General features: G+C 39.8%; 1 protein-coding gene across 6 annotated transcripts in view; it reads left to right on the forward strand.

Moving 5' to 3' along the window:
• LOC110318152 (sodium channel protein type 2 subunit alpha) overlaps positions 1-14,609 on the forward strand; it is a 128,596-nt gene that overhangs the window by 43,358 nt on the left and 70,629 nt on the right. For 2 of the 6 annotated variants that reach the window (XM_021192951.1, XM_021192949.1), the window contains exons 1-3: positions 2,263-2,398; positions 4,049-4,366; positions 5,204-5,322. In XM_021192951.1, the coding sequence (XP_021048610.1) occupies positions 4,100-4,366; positions 5,204-5,322 (386 nt within the window). In that variant the 5' untranslated portion in view covers positions 2,263-2,398; positions 4,049-4,099. Of the gene's footprint in view, positions 1-2,262; positions 2,399-4,048; positions 4,367-5,203; positions 5,323-14,609 lie in introns of those variants that run through there. The other 4 variants (XM_021192950.1, XM_029536040.1, XM_029536041.1 and 1 more) reach the window with 3 other exon arrangements.

Here is a 14,609-nt window from a genome sequence, read left to right on the forward strand (position 1 = left end):
GAGAGAGAGAGAGAGAGAGAGAGAGAGAGAGAGAGAGAGAGAGAGAATGCTGCTGTTGTTTCCTATTACACTTGAGTTTGGGAGGTTGTCAGGCTGGACTTTGTGTAGGACCTATTACAATAAGTGCCTCTAAAAAGTACCTCTCACTATGGAAGTCAGAGCTAAAGGATACAGTGTAACTGATGACATCAGTTGAGGTCCTGACTCATCCTATAAAGGTAGCTTTAGATAATAAACTACAAGCCAACACATTCATTTCTTTCTTTTTTTTTTAATTTTCTTTTTGCTACAGCCAGTTTGAGTCACTTTCTCAGTGAGTAAAATACTATTTATGGCTAGGTTTCCCTTCTTCATTTCAAAATGTATAATCTCTACTGCAAACAAGACCAGAAATGCACAGATATGTAGCTTTGGTAGATTAACCTGTGTTAGCTACTTCTCTTTGAGGTTACAGAATGCCTGATATGAGAAGGAGCCCAATCCATCATGGTAGGAAGACTTGACGGCAGGAGCTGGAGCTGACAGGACCATGAGGCCACTGGGGACATTGTGACTGTTGGCAGAAAGCAGAAAACTCTGGCACTCAGTTGGCTTTCTCGGTTTCCCCCATTTAATTCAACCCAGGGCTCTCCTGCATAAGACAGGACCTCCCTTGTCCAGTCTGGATCCTCCTAGGTTCAAGCCTCCTTAAGAACATCCAACAAAAAAATTGTGCCTGAAGGAAGGAGGGTGTGGCTCCTGGTGATTCCACATCCAGTCAGACTGGCAAGGAGGACAGACTTGCAGCCCTGCCTAATTTGTAACTCACGGTTGAGGTTGCATGAGTGTTCCTTTTCAGGACTATGTAAAGGATCCAGATTGTTGTTGTTGTTGTTGTTGTCAGACTTGAGTTTGAATTGTGTTTACATGACTTCTGGAGATGTTTTCTAATCTCACTGTGACTCTTCTCTTTTCAAATGTAAGTCAGGGAAGTGTTTTGGGGAGAAAGTCACCCGGACAGTTCAGGCAGGCATCTTCGCCCAGTGAATGGCACATAGTAGGTCTTCCACTCTTCTTATGTTATTAGTTGAAAGAGTGCTAGCTATGGTCCCAGTTTCCTGTCAGAACTACTCCCTCCCCCCCACCCCCATAGCTTTTCTTTTCTCTATGCATTCCTCCCCTCCTTTGGGCGTGCATAGTTGAATAGGGTGGTGGTTCTCAACCTATGGGTCATGACCCTATTGGGGGGTGGGGGAGTCATGTATCAGATATTCTTCATGTCACCACACCATGAGGAACTTCATAAAAGGGTCACAGTGTAAGAAAGGTTGAGAACCACCTGTGTGTGTGTGTGTGTGTGTGTGTGTGTGTGTGTGTGTGTGTGTGTGTGTGTAAAATTGTATATGAATGCATGTGCCTGTATGTAGAGTTCAGCGACTGGTGTAGGTATCTTCTCTGACTGCCCTCTGCTGTACTTGTTAATCAGGGTCTCTCAGTTGTAGCTGGAGGTAACTCCTTTGACTAAGCTTGGCTTATGGATTCAGTCTCTGCTTTTGTGGCCCTGGCATTGCAGGTGGCCTGGAGTGACTGCCTGCTCTTTTTATATGCAGGGTGTGCATTCAAACTGAAGTCCTCATGTATGTGAGGCAAGTGCTTTATCCAGGGTCATCTCTCCTGGTTTCCTTTCAATGACCTAGTCGGGGGGGGGGGAAGCTTTTTACATTATCAAATTAAATTATTATTATTTTTATTTTTTTACTTTTTTTTTTTTTTACTGGAGAAAATTAACTTAGTGCATAGTTGACCTCTTCGTTACGTCAACAATAACTTATTGGACCCCAGATATCCTGGAAAGGAGAGTAATGCTAAATCTGACTGTGTAGAGTATGTCCATTAATGTGATTTCATTAACAGAATCAGTAACGCACTGTAGGGATTTAAGTCTTTTAACCCTTGGCTATTTGAATTATTTATTTTGATGAAATGTCTTTTTGAATTAGAAAATAAAAGGCTGAATAGAAGGTTGCCAGCCAGCAGAATGCTTCGTTCACATCTTCAGCTCTGTGCTCAGGTTCCTGGCGGCTTACAGACCCTCCTCCGGCCTCCACCCAGGAATGCTTAGGGCTGCCGCGGGCTGCGTACTCAGTGTTTTTCTAGGAAGGTGTTTTTCTTCACAGTTCCCAGCCCTCTAGTGGCAGTTATAAAAATGTCACTTTGTAGTCCCCGCAGCACAGGAAATGCCTGTTCTTACTTCAGTTACCAGAATCCTCTTACAGGAAGTTAGGTGTGGTCTTTAAAGGAGAATTTGAAAAAAAAAAAAAAAAATTTTTTTTTTTTTTTAAAAGCCTGATGGAATTTTAGCTGCAGTCTTCTTGCTTCCAGCCTATCAACCCAAAACTCTGTAAAAGCTTCTTCAGGGGTAATGTGTTCCTGTTCTTAACTATGCTTGCTCTCTGTGAGGTTTCTCCACCTTTGCAGTAGAATCCTTGGGGGAAATCTATAGGGGGACCACTTTCATTCTGAAGCTGCTGGCTGCATGTTTTAGCATGTCTGTCCCCCTAGAACACCAGGCATGGGCACGACAGTTTTCTCCCTTGAATGTGCAAGGACTATCTTGTTGCCTGTGCCTACCGCTAGGCATGAGGGCCTCCGGGGATGAGAGAGAAAAATAAGGGATGCTTTGGAGATCCTGTGATGCTGACAGGGCAATCTGACAGCTGGTGCCTGAAAGGTGCTGGTCAACTTAAAAAAAAAAAAAAATTAATGAAAACTATGCAGCAGCTTATGTTGTTCAGATATGCTTGTGTTTTCCCAGGTGTGGACTGCAGAAATAAATTAGTAACTTGTTTGACTCTTAGAAGAGGTACTCATATATTACAGTGGCAACTCATTTCTGTAGTGTAGAGGTTAAAATGGATTTTTTTTTTTCAAAGAAAAAAAGAAGAAGAAGAAGAAATAGATTAAGTGATTTTAAATGGCATTCTGGGGTCATTATAGCATAGAAACTCCTGTACCTGGCTGAGGTCACATTTGCAGTCACAACTGTCAAGTTATCTACTTTAATAAAATGTTATTTGAACATCAGTTAAAGCCCATTTATATAGCATCACAAAGACCCATATTACAGGGACTATGCTTAATAGAGAAACTGTTCGACTTTTTTTTTTTTTTTCAAGTCCACATTCTGTAATGGACATTTACACCACTCTGCTAGATTTTATCAAATGAGACTCTGACTTGGAAATATGGTATCTCTCTGTGATGTTTCCCCTGGTACTGCAAATTTGTTAATTTAAGAAGCAATTACACTCGTTGGCAGCAGGTTGCTAAGCCAGGGGGCCCAAGCTCCAGACCTCTGACGTGAGTGACTTCCTGCCTGTGCTAGCAGCTGCCTGGTCCCTTCCTGTGCAGTTTGCCAGCAGTTCCAAAGGCAGCCCTCAGCCAGGCGACTCCTGCATCTCCTCACCCCACCTCTCTCTCTACCTGTTTCCATAGATGACATGGTTTTGAATAAACTCTTAAAGGTGCTAAATTGGGCCAAAGGAAAAGTAAAAAGAAAGAAGAGAGAGAGAGAGAGAGAGAGAGAGAGAGAGAGAGAGAGAGAGAGAGACAGAAGCAAGATTACTGCACAGCCCTGCTTCTACAATTTTCTGTGATTTTTTTTTCCTTCTTTTGTTTTGAATGCTATATTTTCAGACAGAATGCAGGGCGAATAAAAATGGCTCTTCAAAATATTCACACAAACGAAGCAGCAAGCATACAGAAAGATACACAGTATCTTCCATTTGCAAGCTCTGAACAGGGTGTTTTCCCCCGAAGTAGCATGATCACTTCAAACATTTCAGGAGTGGGAGAATAGATTACCTCATACACACCTACTGGATGTGAGAGAAAGATCTTCATGCAGGCGAATGAATGCATGCATGAGGGCTCGCAGCGCTGGAAGTGGCTGCCTTTGGGAAATGCTCTAGCTGGTTTCCTTTGCATACTTTATGCTCAGTGTCCTGTGATTGCCACCCCTCACCTGTTATCTTAATGGTCATTGCTTTTTCCCCTCCTGTTTCTGTAGCACTTTCTTATGCGAGGAGCTAAACAGTGATTAAAGAAGCAGGATGAAAAGATGGCACAATCAGTGCTGGTACCGCCAGGACCTGACAGCTTCCGCTTCTTTACCAGGGAATCCCTTGCTGCTATTGAACAACGCATTGCAGAAGAGAAAGCTAAGAGACCCAAACAAGAACGCAAGGATGAAGACGACGAAAATGGCCCAAAGCCAAATAGTGACTTGGAAGCAGGAAAATCCCTTCCTTTTATTTATGGAGACATTCCTCCAGAGATGGTGTCAGAGCCCCTGGAGGACCTGGATCCCTACTATATCAATAAGAAAGTGAGTTTTTAGACCAGTTGCTTTTATTTCCCCGATTTCTTTAAGATGGTGAAGAAGGTACCTCTTTTCATTTCTTAAGATATCTCTAGGGTGTTGGGTAGGCCTGAGAAGGCAATGGAGCCATTATTCTAGAAGTGTTTTGAAAGCATTTGGTTGAGCCTGTGTTCTTGGGGCAGGCATATTCTGAAGAGGCATCCAGAAAGGGGGCATGTGAGGAAGACAAAGCCAATTTATTTTCCTGAATACTAATTCTACCATAAATTGAATGCAGATTCAATGCAGATTCACCCTGGTGCTACTGCATTGTGATAAAGGAAAAAGTAGAAAAAGGATGTGTGTGTGTGTGTGTGTGTGTGTGTGTGTGTGTGTTATACTTCTAAGAGCAGTGTCTCAGATCCCCTATCACCTTGAATTTGATCTAAGGCTTTGGGGTCCTCCACAGGTTGTTATTTCCCCCATGGCTCCCTGAAGAAGAAATAACAGCAGAACACGTGGGGGGGGGGAGTTCTAACAGTTTTCATGAGAAAATTACCTAAATGAAGAAGTTGCTGAAACCTCACTTTTAAGCTGTGTAAAATTACAGACATGGCAGAAAACATGAGTAAAAGACTAGGCAAAGTGACCAAGAAGTCTGTGGTCCTAACCACAAAATTGTCTTTGTATTCCTTACCTCCTGGAGGTCCTTATCAACTGTTGAATAGTTTGCAAGAAAAAGGACCAGCATCCTGTCCTTCGTAACTGTTGCAACACTTGATACTTGAGAGGGGTCAGACTCTCTTCACAGGTCCTGTCCTTGATGTGTAAATCCTGTTTCATCTGTTGTGTTCTCTTTTTCAGACCTTTATAGTATTGAATAAAGGGAAAGCAATCTCTCGGTTCAGTGCCACCTCCGCCCTGTACATTTTAACTCCCTTCAACCCCATTAGAAAATTAGCTATTAAGATTTTGGTACATTCATATCCTTTTGACTAATAGTCATTTAAAATGATAAAAAAAGTTTTTTTTTCCTTTGACTTCGTTATAAAGTAGAGCATTTACAAAGTATGTGTGGCTGTCAATGTCGCTTGGTGGCTCTTTGCTCTTCCTCAGCAGTTAGCCTGTGACAAGGTGGGACAGAAGGTAGGTAAAGCCCTTTTACCTCCCAAGGGCTTTTATTCTCTCTGACTCATTGCTTCTTTCTTTCCTCTCCTGCTCCTTTCTCAATCACTTACTCCCTTCAACACGTCATTCATTTTAGTGAGGTGGCCAGGATAGTTCATGCCTTTGGGCTTTATGGTATTATACTGGAGGTTTCTGGGTATTAATTTTCTCAGTGATTCACCATTTATAATACACAGAGACAAAGAATCTATAGTTTGGTTTGTTGTTGTTGTTGTTGTTGTTTTGTTCCTTTGGTCAGAATTGTACTAGTTTCTTTTGTTACATTAGAACTTGTAAACTTTGTGTTCATGAATCTATACAGTGTGTTCATACATACACTGGACTTTCCAATGTTTTCCAGGTTCTTCCCCCAATGGTACTTGTGCTGACTTTCTCCCCGACTCTCTTTTGATTACTTGTTCCTTGGTTTTGTTCACAGTCTGCCTGTCTATATATATACTCCTTCTTGAAGGACAGGATTCCTGAAAGCAGGGCAGGGGAGAACTTGACAGCTAACAGTGACTTGACTTAGTCCTTGAAGTTAAACACAGAAGCTGAAATAAGAGGTTTTCTTCTAGGCAGAAGCAGTAGTCTTGCTGAGAGTCAGTCCTGGGAAAACCAAAGCAGCAAAGACCAGAGCTGTGCTGGGGAGAGGAACAAACAGGAATGCATAGAAACTTTGAGTATCTATGAAGAGTTGTGTATTTCAGGAGCCCAGCTCAAAGCGGAAGAAACTGAAATACAGCTAAAGCTCTATTAGGGCAAACTTTTTTGTTGTTGTTGTTTTGTTTTTTGTTTATTTGTTTGTTTTGGATTTTTAGACTGGGTCTCTCTATGTAGTCCTGGTTATCCTGAAAGTCATTATGTATAACAGGCTGGCCTTGAATTTACAGAGATTCACCTGCCTCTGCCTCCTGAGTGCTGGGATTAAAGGAGAGTGCCATCATGCTTAGCCCAAGACAAACTCTCAAATGTTTTATTATCTTTATTTATTTATTCCTTTGGTGTGTGTGTGTGTGTGTGTGTGTGTGTAATTGTGTGTACATGCACATGCTATTGTATACATATAGAAGTCAGAGGATAAACTTGTAGGAGTCAGTTCTCTCTACCATGTGAGTCATGAAAGTTGAGCTCTGTCAGCAGGTGTGCATGGTGTGTGCGTGTGTGTGTGTGTGTGTGTGTGTGTGGTGGTCTGTGTGAGGTGCCAGGGTGCATATGTGGAGGTCCGAGGACAGCTCTGTAACATCGGCTCTCTTCTTCCACTTTTCTGTGAGTTCCAGGGATCTAATTCAGGTTGGCAAACTTTCATGATAACCACTTAACTCGTGGAAGCATTTCCCAGGCCCTGACAAGACAAATTCTAAGTTAGAGAGAATTATGGCCTGAGATTTTATGCCGTAGTCAGACCAGGACCTAAATTTAAGATTTCCACCATACAATCTCAGCATTAGTAGTAGATGTAGAAAATAGTTTGAATTAGATAAAGTAAGGAATTTGGAAATGGGATAAACCTGGTGCAATGTTCTAGTCTCAGTTTGGATGCTACAAAGCATTTCCCCAAAGTATTCCTGGCAATACAAGTTATTAGATTAGAAATGTAGCATTTTGACAGACTTTTTTTTCCTTCCCTTTTTTGTACCTCTAATGGATTCCTTACTCCATGGTCAACATAGGTATCATCAGCATAATTTTTTGATCTTTATATCTAAGGTTTTAAATTTTACTGTGCATTATCTCACATCAACAACATTTCCTTACATCTGCTCCAGTAAGAGAACCCAGTTACACAGAGAAAAAGTCTAAGTTAGCATTAGAAATGAATAATAAAGTCAGAGTCTGGGTCTGGGTTCCCACACTTAAAATGATGCTCTCTTATCTTTCAAGCTTATGTGCACTGCATGAGTGTCTCTGTAAATTATGCACTATATTTTCAATGGCAATATTTAATTTATGTAGATATAGTTTATTTATAAAATTATGCTCCATTCATGTAGAAGACACTGACAGATATGCACTAAAGAAAATACTGCCTATAAAAGCAAAAGTTAGAAAATCTGATCTAAATCAGGTAGAAAAGAAGATCTGAATGGAAGAGAAAATCAGTTTTGTCCTCTGCTTGATGGAAGAAGTAATAGATCTTATATAAAAATATGAGGCAGGACTTTGTTTTGAAATATAAGGAGATCATATCTTCTATAGGGTATTTCATAAAAGCTATCACCCCCTCATTTATGAAATTCTTTGAAAGTTATGAACCTCAGGAGTCAGCGCCAGTGATGACATCCCCATTGGCAGAAGACACAGGCAGTTTCAGAAGTTGGGTCAGACAGGCTAGGTGTTGGAGACATGGCTCCTGTTATTGTAAGTAGCTCAGGTAGAAATTGGCCAGCAAGCAGCCTTATAAATTAAAGCAGGAGCAAGTGAATTTATTAAGCTGTGCTAAAATGAATTCATATATTTCAATTTGCAAAACTGCACTTATTCATTCGTCTGCGAGAGATTTCCACATGTATGGAGGCATGGGTGAGGAAGGAAGATGATGACACGGGAGAGTCACTTCTTTCTTTCCACCGTGTGGATGTTGAGGATCAAACTCAGCTCATCAGGTCTGGGGGCCAGCACTTTCTCCCACTGAACCATCTAGCCAGCTGAACTCTTGGCTCTCCTAGAGTCTTTTAAACAGTGCAGAGCCACAGATTTTTTTTTCCCCCAGGGAAACAATAGACAAGTTTACTCTTTAAATTTTTGAATTAAAATGTCATATTTCAAATGCATTATCTTGGAGTAGAGATATGAGGAAAGACAAAATGGCTTATAATAAATGCAAGTGAGCTCTTCTGTCTTTTGCTGATACTATAAGAACTAAGCAGAGATCCCACTAACCAAGATGTATGTGACAATGGTTTTCACAGTGACTCTGTGCTTCACTCCACACAATGAAAACTCTAGGTTTGAATCTTGGTTTTGTGATTCTCACAGCAGGGTCTTTACTGTACATTAAAACGCATGGGAATGGCCACAGGATAATAGTTGACTATGGTCCAGAGAATCAGAGTGACATCAAATTTAGATGCATGTTACATGGGGCTGACAGTTTCCAGAGCAACAAACAGAATGTAGACCACATTGTAGTAACAGAAGTTAAAGATGATGACAGTAAGTCCTTGGTCTGGACCAGAAAGAAAATTGGAGTTACTGTGGACTGAGCCTGGAACAGCTCTGAGTGCAACAACCTGTAGATAAATCAAGTGTTTGGTTTTCAGCATTCATATTTGAGACATCCGATAAATATTAGGGGAGGGATTGTGGAGTTTGGTGGTTAGGTAAATCTGAAGTCTAGAATAGGTAGGGCTAGAGAAGTAACTTTGGAAGACATCATTATATGGATGCTATGGATACTCATGACACCAGGTTAACCCACTACAACTCTGAGACACTCCACCACAAACACTGAATTGTCCATCTTTCACACAGAGTAGGAGAATGAAAAATTTAAGGTTAGGGATCAGAAGCCAAGATTCCAATCCTACTTTGAAGATTTATTTACTTAGTATATGATGTTGACCACATTATAGTTTTCCTTTTATTTCCCTTCCTCTGCTTGGAAAACTATAGCCCTAGTACATAAATCATAATAATAAATGCATTGCTGGCTCTGGTGATGCACACCTGCAACCCAAGTACCCAGAGAGAGATGCAGATGACTCAGAAGTTCAAGGCTAACTGCCGCCACATTGTGAATTCAAGGCCAGCCTGAGCTACATCAGATCAGGTGAGGAGAAAAGCAAACAACGTGTATGACCTAGAACCTAGCACCAGAATCTAGTCCAAGCACTTAGTAAGTACTTAAGGAAGACTGCTTAGGACAGTGCTGTTGGTAGCAGCTATAAATCTGCAACAACCACAAAATGAAATCTACCCATCAGTTAATTATATCTGAAAGAATTTTGAATGTACTCTGCCCCAATTTGTACTAGGAATGAAGAGGTTCGTATTCCACCTGCATTTGAAGCTTGTAATGACTAAAACACATGCAATCCCTCCCAACATCTCACTTGACAGAGGAGGAATGCAGCTGACAGGTTGTCAATGCTTAGTCCTGACCTAAAACCCTTCTTCCTTCTGTCTCTCTGTCTTTCTGTCTGTGTGTGTCTCTCTCTCGCTATTTCTCAAAAGAGTCTCACTAGGTAGTCCAGGCTTGACTGGAACTTTCTATTGCCCCCCCCCCTCAGCCTTGCAGGTGCTTCAATCACAGGTGTAACCAACAGGCTCAGGTTTCAGAATGTGCACTGTCAGTACTGGGGTTAAATGTTGAAGCAAGCCTTCTATTCTCAGCCAAGTACTTTTGCATTATTCTTTCAATGGAAGAGAATCGATTTGAGAACCCATATGTAATACACTGAGGATATTAGTAATACCAATATCTATATTGGTAAATGTCCTTTTTGCTGATTCCAATTAATATATTTATGTGATATTTATGCAGACTTTTTAAAAAACTCAGTTTTCTAGATAAGGAATGATTCATTTCTGTAGAAAAGAGAATCAACCTAGCAGTTTCCCAATCTTCTGTCTTTAATAATCAAAAATTATTGCTTGGCTATCTCCTAACAAGTATTAACATGAAGAATTAAGAAAAATTATGTATCAATCAATATTTTTCCTGGCTCAGAAATAAGCTCATATATTGAAAAAGACCTATTCCATTGTTTAATCCGCACATTCAAGTTAGAAAACTAATGACATGAAGCATTTTTCTACCCAGGGATTATTTATGAGTGTTTCTCAATCCCTCTAACTTCTTTGGCTATACATTAGACTACAACATTTTAGAACAGAGCAGTGTTCCATTTTCCTTGAGAGCATCAACAACAAAAGTACCCCATATTTTCTATCTAAAACCACGAATGACTAGGGATAACAGAAGTACCAGGTCTTAGCACATAATGACTATGTCTTATGAGAAGGTGTTGGTATAATTAGCCACATTAATATAATAAGACTGAGCTTGCTACTACATTTTTCTACGAGTTGAAACAGAATCCCACAACGTATGAACCCTGCACGGGTGGGAAAGGGCAGATTGAACCCTTGGGTACTGGGCTTAAAGCTGGAGATGTTCTCCTGGCACAGAGGTGGACTGGCAATGGTCGTTGGTGAAAGGCACACAATCATTTTCAATATAAGCTTTTTAAAAGCTTCTCCTCACCATACACACATAGAAAGTATTTTCAGTTTGCCAAGCTGATAAGTTAGTCTGTCAATAGATAAAACTCCTTCTATTAATACTTGATACAAATAAAGCAATAAATCAAAAAGATTGGTTTTTGATATTATATAGTTTAGTCTGCCTTTATTTTATTTTATATAGGTAAGTTGCAATGGAAGAACTGTTTCAAGATAAGTTGGACTTGTAAAAATATGATCTAGTTTATCCCTTGGTCTTCATTTTTAGGAAATAGTACAGGATGTGTATAATTTTTCATTTTTAGGAAATAGTAAAGGATGTGTATAATTTTTCATTTTAGGAAATAGTACAGGATATGTATAATTTGCTCTTACCTTTGCCTCTAAGAATTTGTCTTGATGTGCAGTTTTGTATTTTTCAATATGTGGCCTTGCCCATGTACTGCTCACATCTGTATCATGTTTTTCTGTGGGTTAAAATGTCCCGAATCCCCACTATTTCAGTTACTCATTAAAATTTAGACATTTGAAAAATATATGATCAATAAAATAAGTTGACAGTGAGTAATAAAGTTAGGAGAATTTGAGATTTTGTATGCACAAATACATACTCTTCCAGAAATATAAGAACCTGATTCTAGATATCTCTTATTTTAGGAAGAAAATATTTTTATTTGTTGAGTGCCTATCATGATTCTTAACTAAAGTATATATTTCTCTATTGAATTGATAATTAGACAACATAAACAACTGTTTTGAGCATGTCCTACTATCTGTAATTTCTAAAAAATTAGTAATTATTTCTATTGTTTATCTTGACATATATTTTACTTTATTATATATAATTAACATTTCCTGTTGTAAATAGCATTTTATAAGAATTATAAGCCGGGCAATGGTGGCACATGCCTTTAATTCTAGAACTTGGGAGGCAGAGGCAGGCGAATTTCTGAGTTCAAGGCCAGCCTGGTCTACAGAGTGAGTTCCAGGACAGCCAGGGCTATACAGAGAAACCCTGCCTCAAAAAACCTAAAAAAAAGAATAATAATTATAGACCAAGGCTCAGTTCATCGTGTGACATACATTTCATGAGGTTTTGATTTTTCATCTTGTGTTTATTGTATATGTTCTGCCCCTTAAAAGTACAGAAACTTGTATTCATAGTGTATATAGACTTTGACATTAGGGGAGTATTGTAAGGTAACTGACCTGGCCAGACCAAGCACTATTGTGAATATCAAACAGTACATATGTAAGATGCCATAACATCCCATGACTTTAACAATTAAAAATTACTAGGCTGGAGATAGCACAGTAAAGAACAAAGAAACAGAAGACATCTTAAAATCCTGACCCCATGTTACGATGTCATATAGTAATTGGATATATAGGGTAGTGGGAAGCTGCCAAAATGATCCCAGGTACATTTACAAAGTCCATTTTGGTGCAGTTAGTCAAGTGAACTAACTCTAGAAAGACCACTTTAGACGGAATTACAATGATGTACAAGTCTTATTACATGACTGTAGGCCTTGATGAACACTTTAACAACTCAGTAATGCGGGACTGGAGAGTAATGGTTGAATGCAGACGTAGACAACAAAATTGGAAGTGTTCTGTGGAAGTTAGATATGGAAGTTTAGGAAGAGAAATCTCAGGTGTCTCCTTGGCTTCTGGTTGACTGGTGAGAATCCAGAGATTGTAAGGGAGTTGTTGGAAGAGTCGGTGGGATACCTAAGTACAGATGTCATGTGCATAACTGAGTATGGAGACCAAGAAGGAAGTGTCACCTGGACAGAAGGATTTGACATCTCTATGGATGTGCATGATGCTTGCTGCTGTATGAACACACATGATGCTTGCTGCTGTATGAACACACATGATGCTTGCTGTTGCACTCTGGTAGGATGTTGAGAGCAGGAGCCGAGATGGTAGCTTAGATATTGTTTCTTCTCAAAAAGGAAAATGAAAGATTTCACGTGGCACAAAACGCTGTTGCTCCTGAGGCATGAACAAGCAGGCAACTGAGGCTTTCTAAAAAGAAAGACAAAAGGACTTAACGTAGGCAGGACATCTTTGTTGGGCTCAAATGGAAAGCAAGTTGAATGATAACTATATTATAGCTGTGGATTATCCTTTGGTTTTTAATGAAGTGACATGGAGATTTTTCATCTGTAGGTAGAATAGCTGGAGGACTAAAGATGCTTATTTTCTTGTTCTCGTGAACAATAAGCATCCCCCTCGGGAACTCTGGCTATGAAGTGTAGAAAAGAAGTGAAGCCAGAATTCGCTGATGAAGGTTGTAGGTTACAGAGACTCTCGGTCCCCCTCAAGGTAGGAGTAACATAAGCAAGTTTGTGTTGATGCTTGACGAAGAGAGGCTAAGAGTCACAAAAGGTAACAGAACAGAGAGCTAAGCCATTCCTAAAGCATTCTGGAAAGCTAGCTCTCCGGAGTATACGTGGAGAGACGGACATTTTCCCACTGTCGATAGGAAAAAGAGGGCAGGTCCCAACAGAGAAAGCGTTGCCCATCTGGGGTGTGGAGCAGAGTCTGGTTTTATCATTATCTCTTTTGAAGTAAGAAATGTGGTCATCGGCTTGCAACAGAAAGGGAAGGAGGAAGAGGAGTGGACATTGAAGGACAGTAGAGAATGCTTTGAATTATATTCGGGGGGAGGTCAGATCTGTATCCGAGCAGGACCACATGGGGCTGTCTAGCATCACTGTGGTTAGGGACCAAGCATTCTAATGTTGCTCATCTGCTAAGAAGTTATGCATCATTGGAGGGCCGAGGCACAGAGTGGCACCCATAGGTAAATGGTAAACTATCTGACGTTTTGTCTTTTTTCATTATTTGCAATGATAAAGGGAAAGAAGGTGATTCCTCTTCATCGTCCATGTTGTCCAGATTGTGCCACCCTCGAGTGGCTGATCCCTGCCACACATGTAGAACTACTCTCAGTAGATGCATTTGAACAAGCTAGGAATTAGGTATGGGCCTAAGAGCACTATCACTGAAACCAAAAATGTCAGCTACTGCATGGACTAATGCTTTTAGAGGCGAAAGCTGGCTTTCTTGATTAATGTAACACTATCCACAACCTGGCCTTGAACAGGGCTCTTGGTTTCATAAAAGAAATGAAATGGTTTATGAAAAAAAAAAGAAAAGAAAAGAAGCAAGAAGGAATATGAATACCATTGTTCCATCTCTGAGGTGATTGTGATAGCGTGTAAGTACAGAAGAAATGCTGTTTTTTATATAATTTATAAGTATAATTTAAGTTAAATGTGAACAGGAATCATTTCAATTATTTGACTATTGGCCCTTTTCTTAAGAAACCTTTTTTTTTCCCTGTTTGTTTCCTGTACACCAGAGGAATACAAGACAAGTACTGACTATAAATACAGGGCAATCAGAAAAATAAATCAGATAATTATTATAATAAATATTTTCTCTTCTTTTTGGGGAAATAAGCAGAAATGTTTACTGAGCATCTGCATCAGATATAGTGAGTTATAGGATATTTAATATAGTTTTGCAGGTTTGTTTTTCAGACAAATTCTATAATATGAACTTTTTTCTTACTGTTAAAGCCAATTTGATCAGAACTTAGTAAGCCATTTGACCTAGTTACAAACCCAAGGGATGTCAACATGCTCAGCAGCTATCTTTTCTTACATTTCAGGATCTTTTGGACAACTCTCCTAGATTGTACCTTCCATTAAGAAAGGGACTGTGTGTACATTGTTCCAGGGTGACCCCTAGAGTAGAGTCATAATGCATTTCATCAATTCCTTACATTGTTTTATTGAACTTTTCCACCCCAGTTTATTGGTAAACTGAACTTGCAATTCTATTTGGTTGAGTCTATCGCGAAGACAATTTACATTTATAAATTAATTACATCCGCTCA

This window comes from Mus pahari, chromosome 3 (assembly GCF_900095145.1).
Source record: "Mus pahari chromosome 3, PAHARI_EIJ_v1.1, whole genome shotgun sequence".
NCBI classification, from domain to species: domain Eukaryota; kingdom Metazoa; phylum Chordata; class Mammalia; order Rodentia; family Muridae; genus Mus; species Mus pahari.